The sequence below is a fragment of the Ceratotherium simum genome, chromosome 11 (assembly GCF_057802395.1).
Source record: "Ceratotherium simum simum isolate JZ-2026a chromosome 11, ASM5780239v1, whole genome shotgun sequence".
In the NCBI taxonomy this organism is placed as follows: domain Eukaryota; kingdom Metazoa; phylum Chordata; class Mammalia; order Perissodactyla; family Rhinocerotidae; genus Ceratotherium; species Ceratotherium simum.
The window spans coordinates 64,267,635-64,282,607 of NC_141910.1; the positions used below are offsets into that span (position 1 = coordinate 64,267,635).

Here is a 14,973-nt window from a genome sequence, read left to right on the forward strand (position 1 = left end):
AGCGTTGCTTACGTATTTAGAAAGAGCACTATGGCCGCAGGTGTTCGGATGGAGGAGCCAGAGGGATAGAGACAGGTGAGGAAGCTACGGAATAACCAGGTATGAAGTGAGGACCCAGACTGGGATAAGTAGCAGGTGGGATTAAAAAGAGTGGCATAGAGTACTTTTTATTGTATCTGGGAAAGTATTCATCACATCCCCAGATAAAGGATAGCATGTCTTATAAAATATAATCAAAAGAGTATAAGAAAAGAGACACAAGAAACACTCACCCATCCCCACCCACACATACACACAACCAACTCTCTCAGTGACTAGTGGGCCTATGAACTCTTCCCTCTGAGGCTTCTCCTGGGCTATATGCTCATTCATGGGCCTGAATCTGGCTTTGGCCTTAGAAGACACATGAGCAATCTGACAAGACTTCCATGCCGTGTGTAGGGGATGTGTCCTTAGTTTGTTACCTCTAAAAAAATCAGCGGTCTATGGCTTCTTAGAGATGGTAAGGTCCTCCCTGAGTAGAGTTACCAGATAATATACTGGACGTGCAGTTTCGTTTGAATTTCAGATAAACAGGTCACTTTTAGTATAAGTATGTCCCAAATATTGCATGGGATACACTTATACTAAAACGATTATTCCTTGCCTATCTGAATTCAAATGTAACTGAGCGACCTGTATTTTTATTTGCTAAATCGGGCAACCATACCATTGAGCCTTGCCTCTCTCTGGCTCAGACCCAGAACAGACACTTCCACTGAGAAGCAGAAGGCAGGATGAAATAAAGCATGTGCTATTGGAAGTTGGGAGATGTTTTACAAAATCATTGTCAGTTGATCCTTCCAGATTTGCTCATTCCCCAGGAGAATCTGAAATCTGAAAACAATGGGCTTGGCACTGAGCCAAGAGCTAGCATGTTGCAGCACTGTTGGAGGGGAAAATGATTGAATTTAGAATAACAACTTATTTGTTAAAGCAAGTATCAGGATACTTATAATAAAGGAGGCCTCGAGTTTCCCATTGTGGCATTAATGTCTATATCACCGATTGATGGCAAGAATTTCCTTCAGAAGCATATAAGCAGTGGCCTAATAGGATCTTTTTCTATTTTTTGGAACAATGAATGTAGCTCAAATTAACTTGTGAAACATATAATTTTTGCTTAAAATTTAGGACATTGGCTTTATTCACACCTAATATTTTACAAGCCTCTCCCCTTTGGACAAAATTAAGTCCAGAACTCATGTTCACATAAAAAAAAAATAATTGGATTATAAAAGCGAATGGGCATAGCAATTATTTGGATATTTTAATATATAAATAAGTAATGTCTATTTAAAAACACACCCATGACCAAACTCCATCAAATCTAATTTTCCCAGAGAGTTAAGCTAACATTCTAGTAGGTTTTTCCCTACATATCCAAAGAAAATTTTAAGCAAGAGCTTCAATAATAAGCTTGTGATTTCACGTGAGAAAAATCTCTCCTTGAGGTAAATGAGAGATGAAGCTGTGAGATGTTATAGTCAGAATTATTAGTTTGCTTTCGTCTTTCCAACCAAATGACAAGAGAACATTTTCTCTTTGGATTCTTTGATAGATTTTTTTTTCTAGAAGCAAATAGAATATTTAGAATACCCTTTAACTGAAATCAGCCTTAAGCTTCATAAATTGTATCTGTGAGCCTTCTCAGGTGGGAAAACCCTGCCAATTTCAGTTAGAGAAATTTAGGTTTCCCTTTATAGACAAGCCAAGTAGTGGGAATTCTGGTTTTCCTGGTGATCGAGTATCACCAAGAACACTTAAGGTGGAGAGATTCCATAGTCTTGTATTTATTGAACGCCTACTGTATACCTTGTGCTGTCAGCCAGAGAGACTGATTAAAGCCCAGAGCAAGGAGAACCATTCACCTGGGTGCTGCCAATGAATATCATAATCACAAAACTCACTCTCAGCAATAAGGGCAGAGAAGATGGTTTTCCCTTTTCCCTAACATATTCAAGTAGTTAAATCTCTTATATTGCAAGTTCAAATGAGATAAACATACAACCAATGAGTTATGAAATCAAGAGGATTTTATAAATCATTAAATGGTTGGAAAATAAGGTCTCAGCTATACTGTCTTCAGTTAGAATGGAGAACAGGTATCCCCTGTTGCAAAGCTTATTAGCTTATTTTTTCGTCTCATAACCTCCCCACTTCATTTTGCATCTTATTTTTCAATTACTTCCTAATCCTTGCAGCTTTCTCTTTGAATCTTACGTCTTTTTTGTTAGAGAAACAAGGAACATATTCTTCTAAAAGTGAGGCTAAAACTAACCACACCTCCCACCTTTTCCTCTTTTTGTTTATGCTTAGTTTGAGGCAAAGCTGCTTTGCCATCCCAGTTACTCATTAGCTATTTTAACCCCTAGAACTTTTCCTCCTCTCTTTGCAGATCTCAAGTCACTCTCTAATTTGTTTTTAAATAGTCTGTATGTATGCATGTGTATATCTATACCTATCTCTGAATGAAATCACAATTACTAGCTACAGGTAGAAATGATATATATGTACACGTGTGTGCATATATGTAAATGTATATATATAGTATATATACACATACATACATATATATTACTAGCCATTGGCAGTATATATATATTATTGGCAACAAAAAAATTGAGTTGGGTATCAGACAACCATTGTCTAAACACAGTTCTTAATGTTTCAAGAAACCTGAAAGCGTGTACTTTTCACCTGCAGACACTTTATGCACATGGAAAATTATCTCTGGAAGGCAAACCTAACTAGATTGTCTCCATTTGTTTAAAAAACAGAAAGCAGAAAGCTTTGAAGATATGCATTTGGATAGAAGGAAATTACGTTGCTCAATTATCTTTGTGCAATTAGTATTAATTTCACTGAAATTTGACCCTGCTCCATTTATCAGATGACTAAGACATTGAACTCTTAGGGATGTTGAAAGCACACACAAAACATAATTAATCAATAAGGTAATGTTTGAAGGCTGTTAGGATATACTGATTATTCAGGTAATTCGTTATTTTGTAAACCAGTAGCATGCTTTTTGGAAAAAAAAATCATTCTTCAAACAAAAGTGTTCACCATAGAAATACGACCCAAAGAGGAAGATAAACATCAAAATTTTAAAAATCTAGTAAAATCATGTAACATCACTACATTTGATGTCCTAATCTGGCACAAGTGTTTTCTAACTATAAGTGAATATATATTCCTCTTTCATTTAATAAAATACAGTCATGACAAGGATTAAAATTTTTAAATATTGAGGAACTTTATATATCTATTTATTTGGCTCACTGATATACTTTAAATTTTTTTTTTTTTTTTTTTTTTTTTTTTTTTTTACAAATAAAAGCAATACATGTAACTTCTACAGGATTTTTTTTTTTGCTTGACAAAGGAATACACTTTGGGAATAACTGTTTCTGGGCTGGTTTTGTTTAAAGTACGCCCAGCCTCCCTTCTCCCCAGTTCTTTTTTCTTTTTTTTTTTAAAATACTAAAATGTATAGCAAAGCACTCTTTGGAGTAAAAATTTTTTTTTTCAGTAGTTTGCTTTTCAGAATCCCCCTCTGAAAGCGGACAAAGAACAGAAGAGCAAGAATAGTCTTCCTCTATCCCGGAGAGCGGACAGAACCAACCTCCAGCCTAGCCACATTCAACATCATGTAAGTTACTCTGAAGCTCTGTTCTCTTGAGGATACCAAAACCAAAACTAAATTTCTGACCTCTATTAAAATGTTAGGACTCATTTGGCTTAATTTCTCTAACTCAGAAAAAACCCAGAGATATTATTTATATTCACTCATAATAAAAATCAAGTGTGCCCATACCGCCTTCTTGGCTTCACTCACATAGTTCGTAATGCCCCAAAACTATACGTGTTTTTCAGGATAATGTTATTAAATAATATCTTGATAATATCCTCTCCACGATGCATTACAATTAGAATTATTCTGCCACTGGTGATTATTAACATTGACCAAAAGATAATAAATGATTATTTCAACAGGAATATGAGAAACCTTACAAAGCTTTCAAGTTCTCTTTGTAACCACTGTTTTACTATTGTGAATTTGTAGAAGTATTATCATCAACCTAATCCTTAAGAGACCAACATAGTAATGTATGCTACTTTGGCTGCCAAATCCTATGTTTAATGGCCCATCTAGTTGGCAAGTATAAAGCTGATAAGCCATTCTTCTGTTACAGTGACTCTCTTAGTAAGAAAAAAATCAGATTATGTACCATCAGAGGAAATAAATCTTAGTATGAGGTGTGATAGACTGATTCATTTCTTTTGCTGAAGTCCCACCCGAGTGACAGGTGGAAGACAAAATGTCAAGAAGGAGTCCTGTTGGAACAAGTGCTTAGGATGGTGTTTAATACAGCAGAGAGCCAAGATACAGTAGTAGGACACAGTAAAGAATGTGGAGTGTGTAGATACAATCAAGAATTTCAGTTTACGATCTGCCATCTGTTATTCGAAAGAGGAATAAGTTAGGGAAATAAATGACTTTCAGTTCTCCATACATGCAAAGGTAAGTCAGTTATTACAAAAGTTTTGCCATTGTATGTGCTGAAAGAAAAGCATATGCATTTAAACATTTTTTAAAAAATAAATCACTCAATAGGCTTAAGAAAAATACTCTAGTTCATATTTCATTGATCTGACCTTTTGATTCAAGATCAGAGAATGAATCCAGGATGAAAACCAAAAAAACAAAACAGAAATGAATCATTTACCATGAAAAAGGCATTTCCAGTCTCAGCTAACCTCGACTAGTTTTTATTGCATTATTTTTGAAATGCCAAGAAACTGGCTTTGGCCATAATATTTGCTGTCCAACTAAATCACAGCTGTCAATATGCAATTGCTTGCAACAATTAGCTAAACACCATTATTTGACAAATTCCCTTGAAAGGGACACAGATGCTGTAGGCGTCTAACACACTGAGTCAAGTAACAGTCAGTCAGGTTGGGGCTGCCGCACAGGAAGAGAAGTTGGTAAATCATTGCCCAAGGAAGGGGTTCCAAACAGCCTTAATTTTTTGAAAAACACAGGTTTGTCTTGATCCTACGAGTCCTTTCTGGTTTTCAGGAATGAGCTGTGGGACTGGCTAAAGAGGAGGGGAAAAAGCCACCAACTCTAGATTCCTTTTTAAGGAGATCAAGGGGAGAGGAAGAGAAACAGAAATATAAATGTGGAATGTAATGGTATACAACATGGAGAAAAGAAACATCATGGAACCTGCTAGCAATTTCCACCAAAGCCGTAAACCCCTTAAATGACAGAAATTCAGTACAATATACACATTGATTAACAACTCCACCATTACTAGGGCTGCCATTTCAAGCCAAAAAATTAACTACAATATTCAAAAACAGAATTCTCATAAGATTTGAGAAAAATAGAGCGAAAAGGCAATGTTAGCTAAGCTCTTAGCTAAATCCACTCTTAATGGCCCCCAGTATTTAAACTATCATGGATTAAAGCCATGAAAATAAAAATTTCAATTTGAAATTTTATTAGCATGTTGCTAAAATGATCAATAAAAACATCAACACGATAGGCTTTGTTGACATAGCTGGAAAACTGCTCTCTCATGTTTAAAACTTTATTTCCACTTCCCCACTTTTTAAGATTTCTACGTTAGGAAAAGCCAAACTAAATATACTGGCTATGGTGTTGTTAACAATGCTGGTTTCTGGAATGTTGCCATGTCTTCCCCCTCCCTCTCCTCAAACCCCTTCAAAAATATGACTGTTTTTGAAATGCAGCCCAAAGAGGGAAGCAATCTAGGGTTAAGAACAACAAGCTCCCTTCTCCACAAATTCAAGTTTCCAGACACCAGGTGAACCTTCTCCTTGCCGGGGGCGGGGCCGGCTCTCCTCACCAAATTAGCTGCGCCATTTTCCTCCCGGGACCGGGAAGGCTTCCCTTCTGCCCGCGAGGGAGACTCACAGGCAAATGCGGGTGGGGGTGGCGTTCGCTTCCCTCGGTGGAAAGGATAGGAAGCAAACACTAATTAGCTTAGCCCGGAGCCTGGAATACAATGTCAGGAGACCTGGGGCTGGAGAGCTGAAAGAGTCCGGGCAGCCTCGGGATAACCCAGAGCCCCCAGGTGCTCTCTTGTGGAATTATTCACAAGTGCATAAGGGACAGGCTGGGTTTCTTGGAAATCCTGCAGCGTAGGGACACATCCATACAGGAGCAGAACTGTGCCCTGAAAAGATCAATTCTCACCTCCGACGGGTCTGTGTGCGCGTTTGGGGCGGTGATGGTCCCTTTCTAGTAGATCGGGTGACAGTCACTGACCAGTGACTCTTGGGGGAGGCCACGTCCCTGCTCCCCCCAGCCCATTCTCCTTTCCCCCCTTAAAACTAAAGGGGCAAGCGCACGCTGGGTTTCCCAACACCATCATCACCGCTGGGGGTCTCAGCCAGGCGCGCACAGCTACCCTTTCAGTCCCGGAGCCAGTTCCTCAGACTTCCTGCCACTTGCTGGAGGGGTGCGAGGGTGCAGCCTGGGCACTGGCCGCCAGCGGCAGAGGGGAACAGGGGTCGTGAATCGCCGGCCGGGAAGCCCGGGTGCAGGGAAGGGAGTAGGGCACGGGAAGACAGGAGGGGCAGGCGGCCCCCCCAGGCTACTCCTTGTCGTCCACCAGGTCGGCGAGCTCCTGGAGCACTCGCAGGCGGCCACTGGCGTCGATCCGGCGCTTCTCGCGGATAAGGTCTTCTAGGCTGTGAAACCTGGCCGTGTGCACCTTGTTCTCACCCAGGTGCACCTTGAGATAGTACTGCTGCTGCGGGGGCTGCGTGCCGGCCGGCACCTCCCCTCCCGCCTTGAACTCCCGCTTTCCAAAGCGGCACCAGGCGGCGAAGCTCTCCGAGTTCGTCCAGCAGATCTCCTCGCTCTTGAGGCCCAGGTGGCCGCAGGCGTTCTGCACCACCAGCTCGGCCACCAGCGGGCGGTAGCGGTACCAGCTATTCACCACCCGGCCCACGTTGGCCGCGCCCGCCTCGTACAGGCTGTCCTGGCGGATCTCGCCTTGGTGCAGGTGGATGATCTGCCCGCCGCCCACGTAGACGGCCCAGTGCCGGGCGGGCGCGGGCGGCTCCGGCGCGGGCTGCAGCCACAGCAGCTCCAGCAGGTCGCCGGGCTCGCAGAGCGCGGGCAGCGCGGTGACTGCGTAGACGCTCAGGTCGGCGCCCTGAGGGCCGCCGCTCACTTTGGAAAAGATGCATTCCTGGCCCCGAAAGGCGGAGAACTGAGTTTCGTTGAGGACCAGCTGGTGCAGCAGGTGGTGGTGGTGGTGGCGGCTGGGGCTCTCTGGGCACGGAGTGCAGCCCGGGGGGGCCTTCACGCCAAACTTGTCGGGCTGGCCGCGTTCGTCCAGGTCCTCCTCCTCATCCGAGAAGAAGTAGGCGACCCCGACCCGTAGCTCGTCCTTCTCGATCCCCGACGGGTCCCCTGTGGGCAACTCGCTGTAGTTGAGGTGGGTGATGCGGTCCAGTTGGTTGCCCATCAATGACGCGGCGAGGTGAGGGCCAGGAGCGGGGATCTGCGGTAGCACAGAGGAGAGGCAGAGACACGATCAGAGTCGGGCTGCCCCTCCCCAGGACCGGCAGTGCCGCCGGGACCTGCCCGCCCGCCCACGCGCCCGCACTGGAGTTACTAGCGCCAGCCGAGTCTCCTGTGCCTCCCCAGGGGCAGGACGGGCGCAGAAACCACCAGTCCGGGGAGCGAGAGCAGGCGCCACCACACAGCCTCGGACTCCGTCCGGGAAGCCGGTCCAACTCCCACAAGAGAAAAGACAGGCAGGCCGAAGGGCGTGCGGGGTCCCAGTGGGGAGGACAGCGCGGGTTGTGGCAGCGGGGGAGACGGACACCCAGGAAAGGACAGAGGGGTAGGCTGGAAGAGAGATGGGGCTCCTAAGGCCCCAGAGCTCGGAGCAAGCTGTCCTCACATTTCTGTCCCCACCCTCTCCCACCTCTCAGTTTTGCACTAGGTTGCACTCCTCCCCTGACAGCGCCTTGCACAATGACAATCGGACACATTCGCAGGCACTCACTTGACACCAGCAAAATTTTGCACATTTGGAGTCCAGACACTAACAGGCTGGTACACTGGTGTGATAGTCACATACACACACAATGACAAACCTTCGCGACGACACACTCAGACTCCCACATTTGTACACAATTCCAACCCCATGCTTGTACTCTCGCCAATGCACGTACACCCACGACCCGGGCACACCTGCCCACGCAGGCAGGTGCACTCTGCCCTTTACTTCTCTTGCTTTCTCCCCAGGAGAGCCAAACGGGCTGCGCCAGGGCGAGGTTGCTCTGTCTAAAATAATCTAACAAAGAGGCAAGGGAAGGATGGGGGAATTCAGTGCGGTGTATGTGTGCGGGTGCGGGTGTGGGTTGTGTAGAGAGGTCCACTTTCAGCAAAAAAGACCCCTCTCCCTCCTACCCGGCAAAGGGTCCAAACAATCAGACGAAGAAAGAAACGTTTCCAAGGCAAAGAAAGCCGCCTGTCCGTACCCGTGATTTCCCTGCTCTCGAAACCCCAAACTCCTTTAAAGTCTCCTGGTCCCCATGGGTGCTGCGGAGGCGGTGGTGGCGAGTGGGTCCTGGGCGGCGCGGGGGACTGCGGCTCCGCTCTGCCCCGCGCGGAATGGTGCGGTGCGGTGCCCGGCGCGGTGCCCGTGCGCCTGCCGGTCCGCGCTGGCTGGGGCTTCGGCTCCACCTGGGCAGTCCCGACTCGGTCCTGGTTTCTCCCAGCCGAGCCTAAGACTCGAAGTAGCCAGAGCAGCTGCTTCCAGGGCCCGCCCCGGGACTCGCTCATTGGTTGGGGCGCGCGCCCAGGCCCCGTCAATCTCCGCCGGAGGGGGAGGGGAGCAGGGGCGGGTCTCCAGCGCGCGCTCCGCCCCGCCCCGCCCTGCCCCCGCGCACCCGAACGCGCGCGGCCCCCGGGAGCCGAGGTGTGAGTGCTGGCCGGGAGCGCGCGAGGGGTGCGGCGTTTCTGCTGCGCGCTGCTGCGCGCTTCCACCGGCTCCCCGAGCTTCTCCAAGCAGATCGTAACTGAGAGCACCCTTTGCTTGCTTTCTGTATTCAGGGGCTACATGCTCCAGCGATGAAGCTGAGTCTGGGGGTGGAGAAGAAACCCCAGTGCACCCCAGGCCCTGCGGGCGGCCCGGGGAGGGGAGCGACATCGTCGAAGGCGGGCACCGGGGTCCTTCTGGGGCCCCGGGAGCCTCGGTTCCCGACGGTCCCTGGGCTGGTCCTCCGCCCACAGACCTTTTCCTGCGGGGTACTGACGCCTTTGAAATTACGCCTACGACGTTCGGCTTATCTCTGACCACGTCTGAAGCTGCTGACCCAGCGCTGGCGCCAGGTTTAAAACGATCGCGGTATCCACGGCTACTGAAAAATCTGAGCCTTGGCCAGTCTTTTCCCTGAATGGACCTACGATTTTAGCTTCTAGTCTTCTGTCTGTGAAAGAAGTGCATTACAAATGCCGGCATTAGGGCATAATAGTGTTTTCCAAGCCCCAGAACTGCCTTTGCTAAGGAATTTGTGTTCGGTTTTGTGGAAGAAGGGTGTGCAGCGGTAGTTAATGATGGCATTTCTGCATGGAAAGTTAATGAATGAATGTGCTCTGGATATTGGGTGCCGAAAGATGCCTTTCATACGTATGAAGTTCGAGAGCAACAGTTTAAAAAGCTTATAATGTTAAGCCTTAAAGAGTTCTTAGACGCCTGGCTATACTTTCAAGGCTGGACTCCAGCAGCTTGTCTCTTTCCCCAGGGAGCGTTGGGCGCTTCCACTTTATGCCCCCTTGGCAGCTGGTACTAACTCTTAGAGCTCTGACCCCATTTTATTACAAACCTTTGTTGGCTTTCTTCCTCTTTGCAAAGTGAACGCCTTGAGGATTGGCTTGCGCTCTACACAACTTTGTATTCTGGGCCTCTTTCACAGTGCTGGGCGCACAACAGGCTCTATCAGCAGTAATAAAAATGGACACAGTCAACATGCATTGACCACTTACAAGTGGCTGTGCACTATGCTAAGAGGTTTAAGTGGATGAGTTAATCTTCGTGCCTCTGGAGGGAATTCTCTAATATCCCCATTGCAACCAATGAGGAAACGGAGGCCCATATCCAGGGTTTATGGGACTCTAGGGCCAGTCTTTAACCAGGTTATACTGTTTGTTGAAGGAATAAAATGGTGTTTCATAAAATGATAAAACTGGTGTCCCAGAGAAGTTAGTTGATTGGCCCAAGCTTATATGAGGATTGGTGCATATTATAAAACCCTTATTTTTTTGGTAGATGATTCTGCTTAAATATTTTCAAACTGCAAAATCTCCAGTTGGTTTGCTTTCTGAAGGTCTCTGTATATCCCACAGCTTCCGCATACAGTGACTTATTAGATGCTTAATAAGTATTGCTGGAAAAAAAATGGTTTTAAAATGACCCTCTATATACATTTGATGTACAGAAATCTTTTCAGAAATTTGGCCATTGACCATGTGCAAGTTATGAGAATACAAATCACCAACCTTGGAACTGACCACAGATTGTGATGACCTTTTTTATACTTGCTATAAATAATAAACAACTCATTTTGGCCCTGAAGTCAAGAGAATTGAACAAGTGGCTTCAGAGATCAAGAAGTGAGTTATTGGTCTGGTTATAAACTGGACTTCAGGGATCTCTGGGAGGGAGTAGCTGAAGAGGTCACTACTGGTGTCTGAGAGGAACTCATTGAAAGTAGCTCAGCACTTGACATTGAATAACCGTCATCTTCTTCATTTTTTAATCCTCTGTCCATCCCAAGATCAAATCTTGCGCACAAACATTTATAACGTATTTGCTTGTGATGCTGTGTTCTATTTCCATACTGCTCCAGACTACAGAGTAAGCAGGCTGTTCTTCTTTGCTTAGTTTCCCAACATTCTAAAGGATAATTAACTTAAAATACCGTCAGGGCTTCGAGATACAGTGCCAAAGTTTAAAATATCAATATGTAACTTTTGAGTCGCCTTTCCATCCCCTCCCCCGGCCAGGATAAAAGGCTTACTGCTTTAGTAATCATAAAGGAGAATAAATGCCATAAACCCCCCCCCCCCCCCCCGTTGAAATATAAAGCAGAGAACACATTGGTTCTGAGGCCTGGGAAAGAAGGAGCTAAAAGTAAACTAAGGAAAATGTATCTACTCTTTGTAGCCTTCTGGCAATTACAAAGATAATGAAGTAAGAAATAGGCTGATCAACTCAAAGGATGCTGATATTACAAAACCTAACTAATTTTCATCACAAAATATTGTTTGCTAATTGTTTTATTTGTCTGTTGTTTCTCTCTCCATCCTGCCTGCTTTCACAGTAAGGAAATAGTGATCAAAAGCAGAACACAGTCATCAAAAGCACAAACTCTGGAAGCCAACTAGTTTGAATTATACTTCAACATTTTTGATCTGGGTAACTTTTAATAAGCTACTTTTCTGGTTGTTCAGTTTCTTTGTCTGTAAAATGTGGATAAAATAATATTTATCTCATTGAGTTGTGAGTTCATGGATGCAAACACAGTGCCTGGCACATAGTGAGCTTTCAACCTATGCTACCTATTGTTATTATTATTGGGAGAGAGTCCCAAGTCCTACTAGTTATGACAACTGTCCAGTTCTGACTCTCCTTTGTCCTGGGCAAAAGCTAACCCTAGATGAGGTGTCCAAGGCTCTCCCTGGCTGGGGTGTGGGCCTGCTTCTGTCTTATGGTGGTGAGAGTCCTGTCTATCCTGAGACTAATTAGTAAAGCCCTGTGTAGATTTCTGTGTGTGAGCCCCGGGGCTGACCACATCCTGTGTCCCGCAGCATCTTGAATTGTTTTAAATGAATGTTTCATGATGTGAGAAATATGTATGGAAAATAGTGGGGGGAGAGTGATTAGGAGTCAATTACATGTATGTTATCTTCTCTCTTGGTGCCATCTGGTGTATCATCTTCCTTCTTTTCCTCTTGGTTCCTTCTTTAGCACTTTATGAAAGACTTTCTCTCAAATTTTACAGGTCCTTGGCCCAAACTGTCATCCTTTAAATTTGGCCCTGGAGTTGGGGTTTGGAAGAAATGCTCATTTTCTGTCGTCTGTTTTTCATCATTGCTTGCTAAAAATGTTTTTCTGCTTTTAATCGTATGACTTTTTTTTTTAGTGCTTCAAAAACCTACAGAAATTTCTAGAAGAAAACTTTCCTTCAGTTAGCAGGGGGGTTTATATGAGTCAGAAAGATTGTAGCCTCTCAGAAGACAAAATGTCTGCTTCTCTTTGAGTGTATAAACATAAGAGAGTTGTCATTTGTTGTTGTGATTGCCACAAAATTAGAGGTAGGTGTAAATAATCAATCACATTCTGTTGAAATTTCATATTTTATTGTCTGTTTTCCCTCTAGGTTTTAAGAAGAATGAGATGAGGAATCATGTCCAGTTTTCTCATTATATCTCCTACTACAAGTGCAATGCCTGACATGCAGTAGACACTTAATATGTACTTTTTAAATCCATACAGAACAAATGAATGAATGAATCTAAATTACTTTAAGCTGTAATATCTTTATGATTTTCTATTTTATGGTTTTATTATGTGAATCTGTGGTTCTTTGGTTCAACAATTTTAAGCAAAATGTATTTCAAACATACACCAGCACTGTTCAGTAGAACTGCCTATTTTATCATGTGCCTGACTTTAGCATTTAGTCTTTAATGACCTGTCCCTTTCCCTGTCCTTGACCCGCCCTGATCTCTGCTAAAGAACACTCTGTACCCATCTGGGGCAGAGATAGTGCTATGGCTTCACCAACCGCATTTCCTTTTCTTCTAGGCACACAGCTAAATTACATGTCCCTGCCTGATGTGCAGTTACGTGGGCCTCCTATGACTGAGTGTGGCCAATGGAATGTGGGTAAGAATTTAGTAAGCCACTCCCAGGCTTGGCCTCTGAGACAGAAACCATTAACATGATCGTCCATACCCTTTCTTCTCCCATTTGGCCATATGTAGAGGATCTGTGGTAGAACTCCAAGGCTCTAAATGATGGAGGAGCCACTAGATGGAAGGATGTTGGGGTTCCTGAATGACTGTGTAAAACAGAAGATTTCCCCTCTCTAACAATCTGCTTTGGACTGTGATATGAAGAAGAAATAAATCTTAATGGATTAAGCCACTAAAAAATTTTGTGGCTATTCGTTAAACAGCAGTTAGCCTATCCTGATAGGCATGCTACCCTTAATTTTAGAACTATCTCAGAACAACAAATATCCTGTCCCCTGCCCTTTCTCTCTTAGTGTCTGTTCTCACTGTTAGGTTGACTTTCCATTGATTGGATTCCTGCAGCATCTCAGTGTGTTCACAGCACCCAGAATTGAAAGAAATCAACAGTGGATGCATGTGTCCCCTCTGGCTACTACCCCATATCTCCTTACTGTTTTTTGCTCTAAATTCCCATTAGTCTTCTTGTGACTAACTTACCTGGCTCTCTAAATATCTTACCTGCCTTGTACTTTTTCTAGACCACAAAAATAGCAGGTAAACTCCTTGCAGCTAAGACTAAAGAGAATCCCACCATCCTGCTTCCCCTAAACCTTTCTGCATGCACGGACACTCTAACTTTCCATTTCTTCTTAAGTGCCCTCTTCCAAGTTTGGCTTCCACATTGTCACATTTTCCAAGTGCCTTCCTATAATGGATTAAAGTAACTTATTGAAGTAGTATTAAAGTAGCTTTAGTGACTTCTTATCATTTTGCCATTAAAGAGTCATGAATGTTCCCTGGGCAGAACCTTCAACACTTGTGGGTTTAATATTTTTCTGGATGTAGATTACACAAAGATGTCTCAGCTCAGTATTAATCCTTCTGCTGTCTTCTCTTCAGATTTTAGGGGAGTGTATGCCTTTGGTGTGGGTCCACTTTCACATGATAGTGATGGTAGAGCTCTGGGTAGGCCTGGTCTCTATTATACCGGTGCTGCTAGCTCTTTCTTCTGTCCAGAATATCTTCTCCTGTCTTCTTCACCTAACTTCTACTCAAAATTTATAACCCTTTCAAGCGTCAGCCCCTCCCATGTGTCTGTCCCCCTCACTCATTCTAATTGAGATCATCTTCTGTGCTCCCCTAGACCATATATATATATAGGTCATGAGATGTGTCACATGTGTCAAAACCCTTAATACACTGAACTGGTATCGTTGGCTGATTTTTTCTCTTTCATCCATAATAGACTAAGAATGATTTGAGAAAAGCTCCAAATCTAATTCAGATCTGTAGTCCCTTTGCCGTGCATGGGGTTTGGTGCATAGCGTGCCCTCAATAGCTACACCTTGCCTGACTCAATGCGTGCATGAAAAACGGTCTCTGTTTTATTTACTGAACCGTCAGCATTTGTTTTTGTTTCACCTTTCACCAATTTGAGTGCTCCAGTACCTACGCATGTACTAAATTAGATGATGTTCGAGAAGGTTTGCCATGTAATATATAGTATTGGGTTTCCAAAAGGTTCTCTAGCATCATCAAAGACCCTGATAAAAATTCGGATCCCAGGTTTATTGAAACTTAATCTCAGAATTGGCTCCAGGAATCTGCACTTTAAACAGTCTCCCCAGGCATTCTAGATGCAGCGTAGTAATCACTGGTCAAGCTCTACTCAAATGTAAGAAATTATTCTTGTTCTCCTGGGTACAGTGATAACCTTGGAAGAGTAGGCACTTAATAAATACTTGGAATTATGTTCTACAGACGTTCTGTGGTCCATCTTGAACAGAAGCGAGATTCATTTTAGACTTGCTCATACTAAGCTGGTAAATGTATCCGTTTGTGTTCAACTGTGTCAAGTCAAGTGGTTTTTTTTTTTTTTTTTTTGTGAGGAGATCAGCCCTGTGCTAACATCC

At 44.2% G+C, this 14,973-nt stretch overlaps 1 protein-coding gene and 1 long non-coding RNA gene across 2 annotated transcripts in view; one reads left to right on the plus strand and one right to left on the minus strand.

Annotated features, from left to right (window-relative positions):
* Nucleotides 1–4,383: 4,383 nt before the first annotated feature.
* Nucleotides 4,384–8,819, minus strand: LRATD1 (LRAT domain containing 1). The gene is made up of 2 exons (XM_004436485.3): nt 8,581–8,819; nt 4,384–7,592 (listed from the first exon to the last, which is right to left on the minus strand). The coding sequence occupies exon 2, from the start codon at nt 7,554–7,556 to the stop codon at nt 6,675–6,677; it is 882 nt and encodes a 293-aa protein (XP_004436542.1). The 5' UTR covers nt 7,557–7,592; nt 8,581–8,819; the 3' UTR covers nt 4,384–6,674.
* Nucleotides 8,820–9,023: 204 nt separating this feature from the next.
* The window catches only part of LOC147916024 (uncharacterized), a 34,268-nt gene continuing 28,318 nt past the window's right edge, over nt 9,024–14,973 (plus strand). The window contains exon 1 of the long non-coding RNA XR_015553682.1: nt 9,024–12,992. This is a non-coding gene — a long non-coding RNA (uncharacterized LOC147916024). The remainder of the gene's footprint in view (nt 12,993–14,973) is intronic.

Coding starts and splice junctions, on each gene's coding strand:
- LRATD1 (XM_004436485.3), bottom strand. CDS start 7,556: ATGGGCAACCAACTGGACCGCATCACCCACCTCAACTACAGCGAGTTG.